This window comes from Bos javanicus, chromosome 21 (assembly GCF_032452875.1).
Source record: "Bos javanicus breed banteng chromosome 21, ARS-OSU_banteng_1.0, whole genome shotgun sequence".
NCBI lineage: Eukaryota > Metazoa > Chordata > Mammalia > Artiodactyla > Bovidae > Bos > Bos javanicus.
The window spans coordinates 30,024,436-30,041,318 of NC_083888.1; the positions used below are offsets into that span (position 1 = coordinate 30,024,436).

General features: G+C 47.1%; 1 protein-coding gene across 1 annotated transcript in view; it reads right to left on the minus strand.

Annotated features, from left to right (window-relative positions):
- The window catches only part of TBC1D2B (TBC1 domain family member 2B), a 90,243-nt gene extending 73,756 nt beyond the window's left edge, over nt 1-16,487 (minus strand). Inside the window, exon 1 of the mRNA XM_061394670.1 lies at nt 16,067-16,487. Within this exon, the coding sequence (XP_061250654.1) occupies nt 16,067-16,423 (357 nt within the window). The 5' untranslated portion in view covers nt 16,424-16,487. The remainder of the gene's footprint in view (nt 1-16,066) is intronic.
- Nucleotides 16,488-16,883: the final 396 nt, after the last annotated feature.

The window sequence follows — 16,883 nt, forward strand, 5'->3', positions numbered from 1 at the left end:
TCACCAGAACTCCCTCCACTGAGCTATACCCACCTGGTGACAAATGAGCCGGACAGTGCTGAGGCTTATCACCACCACCAGCATGACCCAGAGAGGATCAATCGCTGCCCCACCCTACCCAAATCACCATTTAAAATGCTTTAGTCCCACATTCTGGAGAACCAGACAGACATTCAACCATGCTGGAAAAAGCAGAAATGAGGCAAAGCTTCACAGCTCAGAAGAGAATAAGAGCAGATGCCAGACAAGCATCCAACAGGCCACATGTCACATCTGTTGTCTGAAGGCTCACCAAGGTCATATCCTGAGTCTCCCATAAACACTGGTCTCTTCATCTCCTACTCAGTCTGCAAAACCCAATTCAAAATGCAAATAAGGCTTACTGACCTGAGCCTGAATGTTCTCTGCACACTCAGAATGGGGAACTCAGAACACTAGACAGCCCAGGACAGCTTCCCACGGCAGTGGTGCCCTCCCTGTGTGTTCTCATTAGTCTAAGTACCTTGAAGGCAGAGGCAAAACCTTCTGGCCTCAGTATGGTCCAAGATGCCTAGCACAGTGCCTGGAATACAGTTAAACACTCAAATATCTGACTCATCCTCTCCTACGTTCAGCTACTGCTACTGCCTCAAAACGGCTAAAACTCTAGTTCAAATATGGCACCAATCCCAACATGAGAAATCAAGCCAAACATATGGGAAAGCCATTCTGGTTGTCCCTACACAGCTGCAGGAATGTCCTGGGGAGCTGGGAGGGCAGACAAGGACTGCGTGATGACAGATTTGAGATGACAGACATCTGCTGCATTTAGGCGCCATAACCTGAGATGCCAGTTCAGAGAATGGAAACCAGGCCATGCCACGTCCAGCTTGAGGTGGAATTCAGCCCTTGACAGTTGGCGAGGAGAACCATGTGATGCCCCAGCTGTTCCCACAAGCCTTTGTGCCCAGACCACCAAAAGCCCAAAACCCAGAAGTCAACTCTTGGGGAGATGGACTCCAGACACCTGTCCCTGCCCTTGGACCCCAGGGACTTCCCTCTCTCCAAGCCTAGCTCTTTCCTTGATGCTCTGAAAAGTCCCACAATAAAGTTAATTCATCTCAAGATATGTTTATTAAGGGCCTACCCTGGCAGGCAAGCACATTACTGGGCACAGGGGCCAGAGCTGCAACCGTGCACATACACAGGAGTCAGGCCTCATCTCCTAGCTGCATTCTCACTGCACCACAAACTGACCCAAGCCCTCTTACCATCTGGGTCTCCAGCCCTTTGGTAAAGAACCTCCATCTACCAAGACTCAGCACATTTTAGAAGCTATAATAATGCTCATCTCCTTTGATCCAAAACTCCATTCCTAGGAATCTATCTAAAAGAATCCAAAAGAAGAAAACACCACATACATAGAGATGTTTATTCATTCACTTGGCAAATACTTATTAAGAGCCTGACTTAGGCCAATGCAGCAGTCAACATGAGGGGCAGAGTATTGGGTGAGACCTGGTCAATTCTTGGCTCTTAGACCCTCCCGGTCGGCAAATGGCTTCCTTTACACCTGCAGGAGACAGTCAAAAACATGTTCACAATACAATCAAAGTGTAAAACGTGGAACTTCCCTGGTGGTCCAGTGGTTAAGACTCCAAACTTCCAGTGCAGAGGGGCACGAGTTCAATCCCTGGTCAGGGAACTAAGATCCCACATGCCACACAGTGCAGAAAAAATTTTTAAGAATTAAAAAATTTAAAAAAAAACAAAAACATAAAATGCATAGGTATATATTTAAGAAATCCTTATGTATCAGTAGAAACTTAAAAAAAAAATCCAGCCAAAATTCTAAAAAGTTCTTCAAAGCATACCAAAGAGATTACAAAATTAATCTGAAGTTTAACGTTTGAGAATTCTGAAAAAATAAACAAGTTGTGAGGCTCTGACCTACCAAATGGGTAAGCATATTATAAAGTCACAATAATTAAACCAGTACTCTACTGCCAGAGAATCAAAATACAGGGCTAAGTAGATATAAAAATATTTATGCAGCATTTCAAATCAAATCAGTGGAAAAAGTATTAATTATTAAACAAAGGCATTATGACAATTGGCTAAAATTTTGGAAAGAAATAAAAGTATTAAGAATTATGGCATAGGTTTGAAACCTAGGCCACAACATAAAAGAAAATAAAGTCAACATTGATTCAAGATTTAAATGCAAAATAGAAACCATTTAAATTAGTAGACGATGCCTTTGTAATCAAAGTTTCTGTCTCTTTCTGTATCTTGTTAACAACAGGTGCGTAGATTTCTGCCAAATTTTCAAGCCACACAGGGATGATGTGACTTTTGATCCAGCCATCGGCACATCAGAAACTGACAAGGAAGATCTGTGCAGAGAACTCCTGAAGAGCTCACGCTGAAGCACAGCCAGCAGCCACGACAAATGCCGTGCGCCCTGATGCTGTGGACAAGGAAAACCAACGCCCTCTCAGGACTGAGCCCCACGTCCTCAGAGGGCAGAGCTTCAGACTGTAAGCCACACAGCTGCTTCCTGCACAGGCAACTCAAGGGACCTGACTCCAGGCTGAGCAGCAGCAGGGAGGCATTGATTTCCACAGGCTTGATCACTCACCCCAGCAACATGGAAATAATCCCTGCTGTAACATTTCTGTTCTCTAGGAATGTAAACACCTGTCTAAACTCCAAAAGAAAGACAGCAGCAAAAAATGTCTGTGTGTCCAAAACACCATACAAAATTAAAAGACAAAGTGAGAAAAAGACCAAACAGCCTCCAAGCTGCTGAGCACAGTGTGGAGTTCCATAGCCTTGCAGGGACACCTCACTCTGTTGGCGCTTAAAGAGCTCCTGTATGCCTGGGAGTGCCTCCGTAGCTTTAAAAAACAAAAACAAAACCCAATAACAAACCGTAGACTTTTACTTCAAATAATAACAATACCCACGTCTGCTGCGGAAAATCTCAAAAACACAGCAAAACAAAGAAGAAAATAAAATGTACATAACCATATCACCAGTAATAACCTCAGTCAGCACTTTGGAGTATATCCTTTCAGATACTTTTCTATCCATAAATACACATGGCAATTTTCTTTACAAAAATGGAAAAAAATTATATAGACTATTTCATAATGTTTACATTCATATTACTAACAGTATTAGATACTATTAAGTAAATGATTACTATGTGCCAGACATTGTACTAAACACTTAATACACGCTATCATTTAAAGCTCATAACAAAAAAATAAAGCTCATAGTAATCTCACAAGATGGTATCATCCACTTGCCCAAAGTATCACCTACTGGATTCTGGAGCCTACTGCTGCTGCTGCTGCTAAGTCGCTTCAGTCGTGTCCGACTCTGTGCGACCCCATAGACAGCAGCCCACCAGGCTCCCCTGTCCCTGGGATTCTCCAGGCAAGAACACTAGAGTGGGTTGCCATTTCCTTCTCCAATGCATGAAGGTGAAAAGTGAAAGTGAAGTCGCTCAGTCCTGTCCAACTCTGAGCGACCCCATGGACTGCAGCCTACCGGGCTCCTCCATCCATGGGATTTTCCAGGCAAGAGTACTGGAGTGGGGTGCTGTCGCCTTCTCTGATTCTGGAGCCTAACTGAGTTCAAATCCCAGCTCGGCCATTTGCTGGCTGTAATAGCCAAGCTACTTAATGTGCCTCAGATTTCTCATTGGTAAAATGTGAATAACAGGAATCTACTTCACGTTATGCTGTTATGAGGGTTAAATGAGTTGATGCGTGTTAAGTTCAGAACAGTGCTTGGCACACACTAACTACTCATTAGGCATCAACTATCCATATTATCATGATCACTCATGATCTCACAGCCAGTTGGCACAGTCAAAATTCAAACCCAGGTCTGTGTTCCCTACTATCAAGGGGAAGAAGGAGAAGTGCATGTCCAAGACAAAGTCCATCCTCTCAACATTTCAGCAGAAATCTAGAAGTTCCTCTATGGTTTTTCTCAGATACTGAAATGTTGATGACCTCAACAACAGCCAAGTTCAATTTAAAGTGTGTTGCCAGACTTCCCTGGAGGTCTAGTGGTTAAGAATCCACCTTGCAATGCAGATGACACGGGTTCAATCCCTGGTCTGGGAAGATTCCACATGCCATGGGCCAACTAAACCCATGTGTTACAACTACTGAGCTTGAGCTCTAGATCCCTTGAGCCGCAACTACTGAGCCCACACACCACAACTCCTGAAGTCCACGCATCCTAGAGCCCGAGCTCCACAACAGAAACCACTGTGATGAGCAGCCTACACACAGCTTACTGCAGAGTAGCCTGGACTCACTACAACTAGAGAAAGCCTGCATGCAGCCAACAAGGACCCAGTGTAGCCAAAAATAAATAAGCAATTAAAAATAAAGCTTTCCAGGTGGCACAGTGGTAAAGAATCCGCCTACCAATGCAGGAGACGTGGATTTGACCCCTGGGTTAGGAAGATCCCCTGGAGTAGGAAATGGCAACCCACTCCAGGATTTTTGTCTGGAAAATTCCATGGACAGAGGAGCCTAGAGGAGCATAGTCCATGGGGTGGTAAAGAGTCAGACATGACTGAGTGAGCACACATGCACACTAAATAAAAATAGTATGTTGGTTTCCTGGATAAAGACAACTCCCACATCAGAGGCTGGGCTCTCTGACAGTACAGAAGGTCCTCAGGACATCAAAGGAATGGGTGGGGTCAGCACAGTCCTACTGGGTTGGAGACAGCATGACCATCAATTGGCTATAAAGTTCTCCCACTGGATGCTCTGAGCCACAGTTCTGCTCTAAAGACATTTCTTTTAAAATAGACTACAGTGAGCAATAACAAGACTAAACATAAACAAATATGCAGAAGAAAGGAACTGTTCTCCAACATAAAAGGATCACAAGGTCTCTAAGTCTGAAAGACCCTTTCGTCAGTCTCTCAGATTCTCGCTCCCTGTCGTTCCTCTGGTTCTTCAACCTCGGGCCTCTGCGAGACTATATACTAACTGGTCTTGCTGTCCTCAGCCTCCCTCCCCAAACTGTCTTACACGCAGCCAACAAAATCATATGTTTGTCCCATGCTTAGAACTCTCTAGTGGCTCCCAAGTGCTGAGCAATGTGGCATGGTCACCTGATCCATGCTGCCCCACACTCCACGGGACGAGAGCCTTTCTTTCCCCACCCAACAGGCGCACAGAAGCCAGCTGAGCTTCAATGACCCCTGCTCCTATTGCACTAAACCCACATGCAAATGCCTACTCACTCCTCAAGATCTAGTTCACACATCCTATCTAGGAGGCCATCTGATATCTCTTACAGAACCTATCTCGCATACATGACGATGACACAGCACTTCAGTTGCCCACTTAGGTTGTGAACTCTGGGCTCCTCCCCAAAGGGTCAGGGCCGACTGCATAACCGACAGTCACCACGGAGTCACAAGGAGAATACAGACTAAGTCTGCTAAGTCGTATAAAGTGACTGAGACTGCACGGATAGTCTGACTCAGTCATATCTTAAAAGGATGTGCAATACCTGTTCATAATGAAGGAATTTTCATTCCTTAAATCTAAAGAAGGGTATCTGGGGTCTCCCTGGCAATCCAGGGGTTAAGACTCGGCACTTTCACTGCCATAGCCTGGGTTCAATCTCCGGTTGGGAAACTAAGATCTGGCAAGCCCCAAGGTGCAGCAAAAAAAAAAAAAAAACAGAAAGAAAGAAGGTTATTTTGGATTTCCAAGGTACTTCTTCCATAAACAATAAAAAGCACAAGAATATCATAAATAGCCTGATAATGCAAAACACATCTCAGATGAAAAAAAGACTACAATCTCATATCTGATAAATAATTTTAGGTTCCAAATTTTCTTCTGAACATTTCAATATCATAAGCTTGCAAACAATCTCAAGGGATCTGGCCCACTACCAATGGGGGGGGGGGTGGGGGAAGCAGTTTTTTTCAAAAACCCCTGGGAAGGTTTTGAAATCTCATTTCAGCCCAGCGACAGACAGTGAGAAGGGAAATAATACTGAGTCTCCTGGCTCCTTGGAAAACGAAGTGCGACTATAGGGACCTCCACTCCTTTAGTAACACCCTAAGTTCTTACTGCTTTGTCTTTTTAAACTGCTATCCTGAAGTTGGCATTTTCATATAACTTATTACGCAAAATAATTACATGAATTCTCATCTAAAGAACCTAGACCTCCCACCATCACTTTCCCTAAACGGTCTGAGAGGGAGGGGGCAGCCTCTCCCCCGAAGCTGCCCCTCTTCTCCTGCATTCTGGGAGGTGGTAGTCTGAGGAGTTTTGCCATTTCTAACTCTCAAGCATCTTCTTTTAAAAAGCAAACACCCTGAGAGAACAGATACTCCTTAAACCCATCCTTAACAGTTTAACAGAGATTAAACTAGGAGAAGAGTGCCCACACACACAAATGCGTGTTACAGGAAAAGAGGTCCATAAAGTTAACTGGGCTTGCGAGGGGCCTGGCCTAGATGACAGATCTCACCAAGACACGGGCAAGGACAAGGCCACTCTCTGGGCCTGTTCTTCTCTGCAGGAAATGTGGAAGCCTGTCAAAACGCTTTCTGTTTCAGACGGAAGGCGAGCATGTGGCCTCCGAGTGGCCACAGGGCTGCATTCCTACAGCTCCCTATCAGCTCTGCCATTGCACAATAAGAGACTGCCAGGGTTTTATGAGCTCAGGATAAACAAGAACTCCGGTAGCAATGGCAAGCAAACGGGTGAACAGCCCCACGCCACCTCTGCCTGCGATGATTTCCATACACCATGCAACACTGCAATGTTCTGGCTTGATGTTTTTTAACTTAAAAGGAGGACACAGGAATGACTGACTTAATATGAAGTTTTATGATCTGGGGTTTGGGAGGGGCAGACTCCCAGGCTCCACCCATCAGAGATTACGGGGAACATGGGAGCCTGGTACCAAAAATCTACTTGAACTTTCAGTCAATTTACTGGAGTGTTTGGGAAGCATGTTGATTTCTAAGTCTTTTTAAGATAGAGCTGGTATCTCAGGAAAGTGCCAGATGGTTCTCCTATATCAAACCCCTCTCTGGGTGAAAAGCCGGAGGCTCTACAAGTCTCCTTACCAGTTATTTGGTGGTGGTGATTATTAAAACCCCCTCTCCCAGAAACACCCTAAGGATGGCCTCCAGGAGCTTCCCTCTGAATGGCCCAGGAGGAAATCTTAGCACATGGTGGTGTGCCAGCAACTAAGTAATCAGCATGGGGGGACAGAAATGTCAGGGCCACTGGGGAGAGGGAGTCATAGGCCCCAAACCATTGCTCTGGAGCAAAGAAACTCAGAATGCAAAGAAGGTGGGCAGATATAAACCACAGAGTGTCAACTTAAGGATAAAGGGCTCACACTTCACTGGTCTCCACCCACGCAGTTTAGTTATTTCTAGTCCACTCAGAAAACCATCCTCTCATAGGGCCAGTCTTTACTTCATGGTCAAAGAGGACATTCATTCATGATCTAGAAGAGAGCAGTGTTTCTCAAAGAAAGGACCAGAGGTCTGCAGCAGAAGGGGCGGGACAGTGGATAAGGAAGCAGATTCCTGAGGTCCACCCTGGCCAACCAACTAAACCGGAATCTCTGGGGGGAACCCCCACCGCCTGCATTTTAGCAGGATCCCAGGAGGCGCCTTCCCCACACTAAATTTGAGAACCACAATTCTCCAGGAGATGTCCTTTAAAGGACAGAAAGCAAAGAGAGCCTTATCAGCATGTTACCTCCGGGACAGTAAATGTAAGAGAGCTGTAAACTGTGAAGCTTAAAAAACTGGTTCACTTCTGAGGCCAGAGGGCATGGCTGACAGAGCAGAAAGAGAAAAACACACACATGAAGGGTTAGTTTTCCTCTGCACAGAGGAAAGGCGCCAAAGAGAAGGCTCCTGAACAGGAATGTGTAAGTCTAGTCCCTGCCAGGGAAACACCACTAATGTCTATTATCAATCAACCCCCACTGGAAGTTTGTCATCTGTATTGTTAATTTCCAATCTCCATATGACTGAACATCTTACATCTGTACCACAGTACCTAAGACATAAATGTGTAATTTTACAATCTGTGTCCAACAACTAAAAACAGAAGAAGCCCTATTTCCTACTAAGGGAGTAAGATGGAAATGTGAAGCAAATAGCATAAAACCACTGGGTTTAAAATAGCTAAATACCACTCAGGTGTGAGTGTGGAGGGGGTTGGTTAGTGCCAGGGCGGCAGCTAACTAGCTATGGGACTCAGTTTCTTTACTCGGTCATACAAGGAGCAAGACAGGCTGATCTGAGGGTCTCGTCAGTACTGACTCAGGGATAATGACCCTTGGAACAAAAACACTGATGACCTCCTCCACCTCACAGAGAGACTTGATGACAATGCTCTAATGACACCCAGGGCTGGACAGAACAAGCTCCCCGAGGCCAGAGGCAACACCTGATTGGCGCTGGATGCCCATCAGGGCCTTGCCCAACCAAGGTTGTTAAGTGAATGGCCAGTGGCTGCATCAGATTTCCAAATGCAGGCCCCTTTTCTGCAAGCACAGTCTCCCCTGGACATCAGAGAGCTGGAAAGGGAAATGAAAACTGGGCTCACTGCCTAGAGATACTTCCTATAACCCAGGAGCAACACCTCTGATAGCACTGGCCTGTCCGCCTCCAGTCTACCTCTAGGCCTGACACCCCGACAAGTTCTCGCCTGAGGGCAGACTGCTCAAGGAACGTCTGCTCTTCCCAGGAGGGCTGACCTTGGAAAGGGCCAGTTGCTGTTTAGTCCCTAAATTGTGTCTGATTCTTTCACAACCCCACAGACTGTAGCCTGCCAGGCTTCTCTGCCCATGAAATTTCCCAGGCAAGAATACTGCAGTGGGTTGCCATTCTCTTCTCCAGGGGATCTTCCCAACCCAGGGATTGAACCCGCATCTCCCGCATTGGGAGGCAGATTCTTTACCACTGAGCCACCAGGGAAGGAGGCCAAAGGATCTCAGCTCCTGACTGTTCCCTTCTCCTCCAGATTCCAGTTCTCCCACACAATCAATCAAAAAAAAAAGTTAAGCAATGGCCTGGCATACAAACTCATGAAAAGATGCTGATTCCCATTCAACTGGGAATACTTCTCACTCACCCAAAATGAACGAAATCTTTGAACAGCTATACAATTACACCAAAACCTAGCCAACTCTTCAGCCCATTTCTCCAGGGATCATCTCGATGTTCAGTCATACAGACCTCCCCAATTCGGCAATGCCCAGAGAAATCATGGTACAAACCACAGATTTCTGTCCCCGGGTGATATCCAAATCTGTACTTTACCTTCAGGCTTCCCTGCCCCCCTCTTCATTTACTATGGAAAGATTCCAGACCTCCCTCAGAATCAAAAAACTTGCAGACACTTGATGTTTACTCCCAGCGATTAATACTACAGACAAATACGGTTTCTCTCCAAAGTTTTTTTTTCAAAGCTATCAGGTGCTAATCTATTTTTAAAGTCTCAGCACTGTAGTTTCTTAAACAGAAAATTTTCACTGCTCTATCTGCAGAGAAAGCATGATGCTTTGACATGGTGGATGCTCAAAAGTATTTTCTAAAGGGAGAAAAGGACATTGCAAACCTCCTTCTGACCACGCAACACGAGCACACCACACTCCTACCCCAAAAGGAAATAAGGGTCTGAAGTGTTTATTCAATCCAACCAATATACACAGGGCATCTAATCTGTGGCTGACACTCCGCTAAGTATTAAGGCTGATGTGGTGACCAAGAAGTATAAGTTCTCAGGAAACCTACACTCTAGCAGGACATAGCATCAGATGCTCAAAAACCAAAACAGGACAAGACCCATTTTAGGGAGGAATGCCATCCTGAATCTGTCCATTTGGGGTTTCCTATGCTGCTTGGTGAGCTATTATTTACTGGGTGATCATGAAACCCACAGCCTCTCCAGAGACTGCCTTAGCCTCCTGACTCTTGGGGCTTCCCTCACACATACAAGCGCCCAGCGTGTTCACTTCACCAAGTTCTCTAAGTACAGTATTTAGCAGAACATTAGTCAGAAGCGTCACTACTTCCTAATTCACCATATTGTAATATTCACTCTGTGAAAGTGAGCAAAATCCACTGAGGACTTGCCCGGCCAGGATGTAGGTAAACACCCACTCAAATGTCATTAAGACCCTACTACAGCAACCTCCAACCTTGTGGCACCAGGGACCAGATTCTTTGGTGGAAGACAACTTTTCCCTGCACTGGGGTGGTGGCGGGGGTGTGGATGGTTCAGGCAGTGATGCAAGTGATGGAGCGGTGGGAAGCAGCAGATGCAGTTTCACTCACCCGCCGCTCACCTCCTCTGTGCGGCCTGCTTCCTAAGAGGCTGCAGACCAGTACTGGTTCACAGACCGGGGGCTGGGGACCCCTGCCCTACCATATAAATCTCTAAAAGAACTGAAAATTCCTAGTCAAAACCCCTTCCGCTCCCACAACTGGAGAGTCATTTCTACAATAATAGGGTTCTTTTCTTCCTTTGGACAGAGGGTTATTACCTATATTTTGTTCTATGGGAAGGCTGATGGGTGAAGGCAGCTGAACAAGGAGACCGTCTACCCCTCAAAAGCCTCAGTGAGATGGGAGCACTGGTACTCACCAGCTCTCAACCTGAATGCACGTGGCCCCTCCCTCCATGTCTCAAGCAACAGGTCCCTCCACAAGGGAAGGAAATTGGCAACATGCATGCCTGTGAGCAGAGCAAGTGGGACAGGAGAGAAGGCAAGGAAGGCGGCCGTGAGGAATGCTGCAGGAAAGGCAGCCCAGTGCAGCCAGGGAGCCCTGAGCCAGCAGCCCCGGCTCATTTCTGAGCTTAAGTGCTGCTTTAAGAGGCAACGGGCTACCAGATCTTCAACTCTGCATTTATCTTCTTTAAAACCTGTCTGCCGGTGCGTAACATATTAATATTTCAACTCTTAATACACAAGACATCTTCCAACATAATTAGATGAAAATACTGGACATGATCCAACCATCAGTTTGGGAGGGAAAAAAAAGAAAAACATAACTATGTGTCAAGCCCGGCTGAAAAGTCTTTGCGTATTCCTACAGCGAGGGCCACAAGGCCCTCCCCGCCACCCAGCTGCCATTGGGCATTCCCTGAATCCCCTACACACTCAGACGCGCCCGAGGGTCTCTGCTCCTGCCGTTCCTCTCCTTAGAACACTCCGCTGCTCTCTCCACTCCTCCAGTTAACATCAATGTGCCTTTTATACCTCAGCTCAAAAGTCACTTCCTCAAGAAGTCTTCCCTCCTCCCTTCAAACTAGATCCAGAGCCGCTGTTACACAGGCATCCCATCTCTTTACTTTTAAACTTCACAGAACTGGTTGGTGTTGCTTTATTTTAATTAAAGCCTGTCTCTGGGCAACCCAGAAAACTCTTCAAGGACAGGAACTATGCTCACCTTGTTCAATCTATACCCACAGTGCCTAAGCATAGCGCGTGAGAGTGAGTGAACAAATGAATGAGAAGTGCCCGGCCAGGCCTTCCTAAAACACCAGTGTCAGTGCACTATGGCTGAGGATCATATCTAGCCTAATGCATGTCTTTACACAGTTATAAGCCAAGAACGGTTTTTACATTTTCAAATAGTTAAAAAAAAAAAATCAAAAGAACGGCATTTTATGATGTGAAAATTACATGACATTCATATCTCATAGTCCATAAACAAAAATGATGGGAACACATCTACGCTCATTCTACAGCTGTTTCTATACTAGAACATCAGAGCAGAGTAGTCCCAGAGTCGGCACTGGTGCAAGACCTCAAATATTTACCACGTAATCACTCACTCACTGCCACAACAATGCCCCCAGAGTCTAAGCTGCAGGCATGAAATACGAGAGACATGAAAATTAAGGACTGATGGTAATCCCCCTTCTGGATCCCTGATGCCTGTTATATTCACTGAGCATTCCCTGAATGGCAGCCACCTCCATGACACGTGGTGAGAATGTCATTTGAGACATCTGAGAATTCTGGCTGATCACTTCTAAAGGGTTGGAGCTCACACCAAAACCAAGGCTTACTGGGTAACCACCTTCTACTCATTCATTCAACAAATGTCTACCTGGGCACCTACTTTATACAGGCGCTGTTCTGGGAGGCGAGGATACAAACAGCGGCCCTTGGGGGTCCTCCTGAGCAGGAAATAGTGGGGCAGCTACATTACAGTGAGGCCTGTATGACAGGCGGTGGGAGACAGAAAGACTCTGTGATTCCACACCCACGAAACTGTACCTACTTTTAAGGAACATACTCGTTGGGAAGCCACGACAAACCCATGAAAAGTTACGTCTTGATAAAAGATTTAACTAACACTTCAAGACCCCTGAGCAGACGCCCCAGGGACAAACAGCTTAGCAGAACCGTTTAGCCAAGAATGCCGGTACACCCCATCTATTTTGTACCGCACACACTATGATTACCCGAGCTAACAAATGTTTGTCATTAAACTGAGAGCAGTTTCAACACCAGAGAATGTGCGTCCTTCCCACAAAAGTGGGTTAAGAATAGGCATGCATGATTGTTCGGTTACGTGTGGCTCAAAAACCAACACACATGTCCATTTGTGCACCACATGCCTTCAAGAAACAGAGCAGGGGGAGTGGGGTGAATCTGCTGACAGTCTGATGATGCTCCTCACTATGGGGACTGCAGAAGTCGGGCAGGGCAGGGCCATTCAAGCTTTCCTCCCAGTCAGTCACGTGCTCTCCTTCTCTGTGGGACAGCTCACTCCAGAATTGACTCCTGTGTCTCAGATCCCAGCAAAGCTCAGTGAGTAGCCTCTAGTACCTCTACACACACACACACAGCACCACAAGAAGCATCAGTTTCTATCTGACTGTTGTAGCAGTTTCCAAATGTCCAATAACATGTACCATACATCCTGGTAAAGAATCAGTAGGTACAATGTTGTTGGTGCTTTCATTCTGTATGAAAAGGACAGAAATTTAATACATTACAAGAAAAACCATGACTTCTAATCCCAAGCCATTGAAATAGAAGTTTAAAAAAAAAAAAAAAGAAGACTTGTCAAAACAGATAAGAGAATTAGATATCTGGCATTTTGGACACTCACTGTTCCTAGAGCCTACTATCCAAGAAGGTCTCAGTCTATCTTCATGATCTCAGACAAATCACATTCCCTCTCTGGCCTCCATTCCCTCATCGGTAAAATAAGGCATGGACCACATCTCTGAGTTTAGGAACAGAAAAGTTTACTAAGAAATTCCAATATCAGCTTTCATTAAGACTCAAGCAGTAAAACATTTTGGAAAAGTTCAACAAAACCACAGCTCTTCCAGAGTAGGCAGAAAGTCACTTTAAAATAAGAACCATATGATAATACAATGAGCAAACTGATTTTTTTTCTTTTTAACCCATCAAAAGAAATGGTATCTATAAAATTATATACATTAGCTAAGCCTTGAGTAGGGATTAATCCTCACTAACCTACAACCCCCTTAGAAATCAAGGTCTGCACTACAGCTGAGCAGCCCTAAACCGAAGCATTCAAGTTCATGGGAATCAGTTCTTGGATGTGAAAGGTGAAAAGAAAGATAAGTTGCTAGTTTCCACTTTTACCACCATAAAATTTTTACTCCCACAGCTCAGAAGGAATCACCGTACCCTAAAATTCATCTTTCTTAAAAGACACTCCTTACTCTGAAACCCTGCAGTCTGACTGCTCTCTTCTTTTGAAGAGCCTAGTCTGTGTTTCCATTTCCACTGTTTTTACAAAGCAGACCCTTGGCCTCAGACACGCTCTTATTCTATGACTAATTCAGCTTTACATACCAAAATGTTCCATAGTCAGTAACCTACGTGAAGATCCATTTCATTTAAAAAAAAAGAGAGAGAGAGAGAGAAATATTCTGAACATAGAAAAAGAAAAATAGAACAATAAAACAAACACCACCTGGTGCCAGAAATAAAACACTGCTTAGCAGTGGATGCCCCCGGGCACCCATTTCCACTCACACTCCCCTCTCTTCCCAAGTGGGAACCACCATCCTGAATGCAGGGCTCATCACCCCAACAGAGCTCTCCCATTCCCACACAGCATACGCATCTACATGATCTCAATTTTTCCATGAATCATACCTCTGTATGCGATCTGTAACTTTGTTTTTCCTTCTCTATTTTATGTTTATGGGAGTCATCCATGTTGACACTTACGGCTCTCATTCCTATATGTTTGCTGCTGCATAATATTCCACTATACGACCATACTACATAATGGCCCAAAACACTACTTGTTTCTCATGGATGCCATGTACTGCCTACTCTGTGCCGGCCATTTTCCAGAATTCTCAAAAGTAACCAGTGAGGACGGCAAGATTCCCATTAGGCTGAAGAAGAAACTGGGACAGAGAGGTTGTATAATTTGCTCAACGCCTGTGAGCGGCAAATTCAAGCCATAAGTTTAAGTCCACCCAACTCTAAAGCCACACTCTTGATACTGCATTTTGTAGCCCCACTTATGTAGATACCTCCACCATTCAAAAAATTGTAATGAAAATATCTGATAGAGGGCTCCAAAGTCATCTGAGAAAATCGGAAACAGGATGCTCTATTTTCTGTTTTGACAAACAATTCTACAGGAAATTCAGCTGTACAAAGGGACAGTCCGTGATAGTGAGGACAAGTCTCTCTTTGGCAAAAAGTCCCTGTGTACTTGCTGTGTACTCCCAAGTTTACACAAATGCTTCTAAGTAAACCCCAGGTGAACTACAACTCTGCTTGGCTTCCTCTGGAGAGCCAGGCTGTCTGCACCCCCTTCAAGAAGGGGCGGAAGAATCTAAAAGGATACAAGCACACAAGTCGTCAGACTCTGCTTGCAACAGCAAGAATTCAGTTGACAGAACTCTGAAAACCGACCTCGGGGAGCAGCTCCAATTGCTGCTGGCTTCGGAGATCCCGGGAACGGCCCTGTGCTTACAACGCCAAGGGCGCTAGGCTCAGCCCACTCTGCTCTCTACTTGGCCAGCTTTGCAGAGAGTTTTCATACATCCCAGCCCAGCCCTGCTGCTCTGGAGAAACCCAGCTTGTAATACGGAAGAGGACAGAGACAGAGAGGAGTGAGGGTGGAGGCTCACAGGAACCAGGCAAGGAGGGAGGCTGGGAGAGAGACCAGACTCCAGGGCAAGGCCCAGACACTCAGGTGCTGGAAGCAGGAGGGCCCCTAGGAGATGATGGGAGCCCCCCAAGAACGAGGGGGGAGGAGGGGCTTCTAAGCACCAGGGTGACTCCTGATGCAAGTTCCACGCTTCAACACAGGAAGCTTCAAATGGGCAAGGCAGGACTGGTTGAAGGAACCCTTTCCCTCCTCTCCCAGCCAAAGCAGGGAGAAGCAAACAGGCTCTGCTACTGACTGACTGAACTTAGCAGCAGTGTTCCTGCCCACTCTGGAGGGGACTGCAGTGGATTCTCTCTAAAAGCCCTGCCATCTCTGACTGTCTCTGTCTATAACCTTGGATGTCATCACATTTACCAGTGGTTAGCGTATATTTCATGTAATCCCAACTCCCCCAAGAAGTAGATACTACTACTAGCCCCATTTTACAGATGAGGCAGCTGAAGAGAGTAATAATTTGGTCCAGGACAGGAAGCCTACAGTCATGAATGCCTAGGGGGGTTACACAGGACATCCACAGGAGAGGGGTGAGGAGGGGAGGGGAGGTGGACAGAGAAGGACCCGAGGGAGGGCGCAGAGGGTGATAAAGGGTCAAGGGCTGAGGAGCGCCCAGCCATTCTGGTCTAAACTCAGGTGAAGAGCTTGAGATGGGGACACGGGGACAGAGTCTGAGAAAGAAACGGGGAAAGGCTGGCAGACGGGCTTTAGAAAAGGGAGGGTGGACGGAGAAAGTCAGATGGGCAGAGGAGCTGGGCTGAGCTGGGTGCCAGGGGGCAGTCCCAAGGCTAAGCAGGGGGAACCGAAGAAGGGCGTGCGCGCGCGTCCCCGGGAGGCAGGTGCTGGGCTGCAGGGGCGCGGTCCCACCTTGAGCACCGTGACGGCTCCCGCGCTGTGCACCTGGAAGTGAGCGGGCGGCTCCGCGCCGGGCTCGGCCGCCTCGTCGGGGCCCGAGTAGCTGAAGCAGGCGTCTGCGATGTCCAGGTGGCCGAGGGGCAGCGCGTCCTGCGGGGTCTTGAAGTAGTAGAGGTAGCAGCGGCGCGCGTCGAACACGAACCAGCGGTTGCGGTAGCCGCGCAGCGGGCCCTTACCGGACAGCTTCTGCAGGTAGCCGCACAGCCGCGCCGGCTCCCGCCCCGGCCCAGCCCCAGGCTCCGCCGCGGTCCCCGGGGCCGCGCCCTCGCCACCGCTGCCCTCCTCCCCGCGGGCCGCGGGCCCCGGCATTGCCAGCCAGCGCGCCAACCGCCGGCGCCCGGGCCCCCAGCGCCTCGGCGCCACCGCCGCCGCCGCTGCCGCGCCCCCTCCCCTGAGCCCCGCCGCTCCGCACGGCTTGCGAGCGCGCAAAGCAATCTGGGACTTGTAGTCCCACCTCCGCCCGCCCCCAGGAACGCCCGCTTCGACCCGGGGCTCTCCCGCAGGCACCCCAGAGGCAGGTCAGGTAGCGTCACCGCCTGCCCTCTGTGCCTTCGTGTAACCTGGGCTCAAAACCCCGCGTTGCCAAGCTGAAACATTGTTCTGTTTTTTTATGGGAGTGTGAACTTGCAGTTCTCAAAAATCCATCAGTGTCCCCTTGAAATTGTACATTTCTCTCTATATAAATTATAACCTCAGTGCAAAACTTTGTTTTTAAATTTCTGCCCTGCCAGATTCATAGGCTAGTATTGCACAACCGAGAGAGCTTATT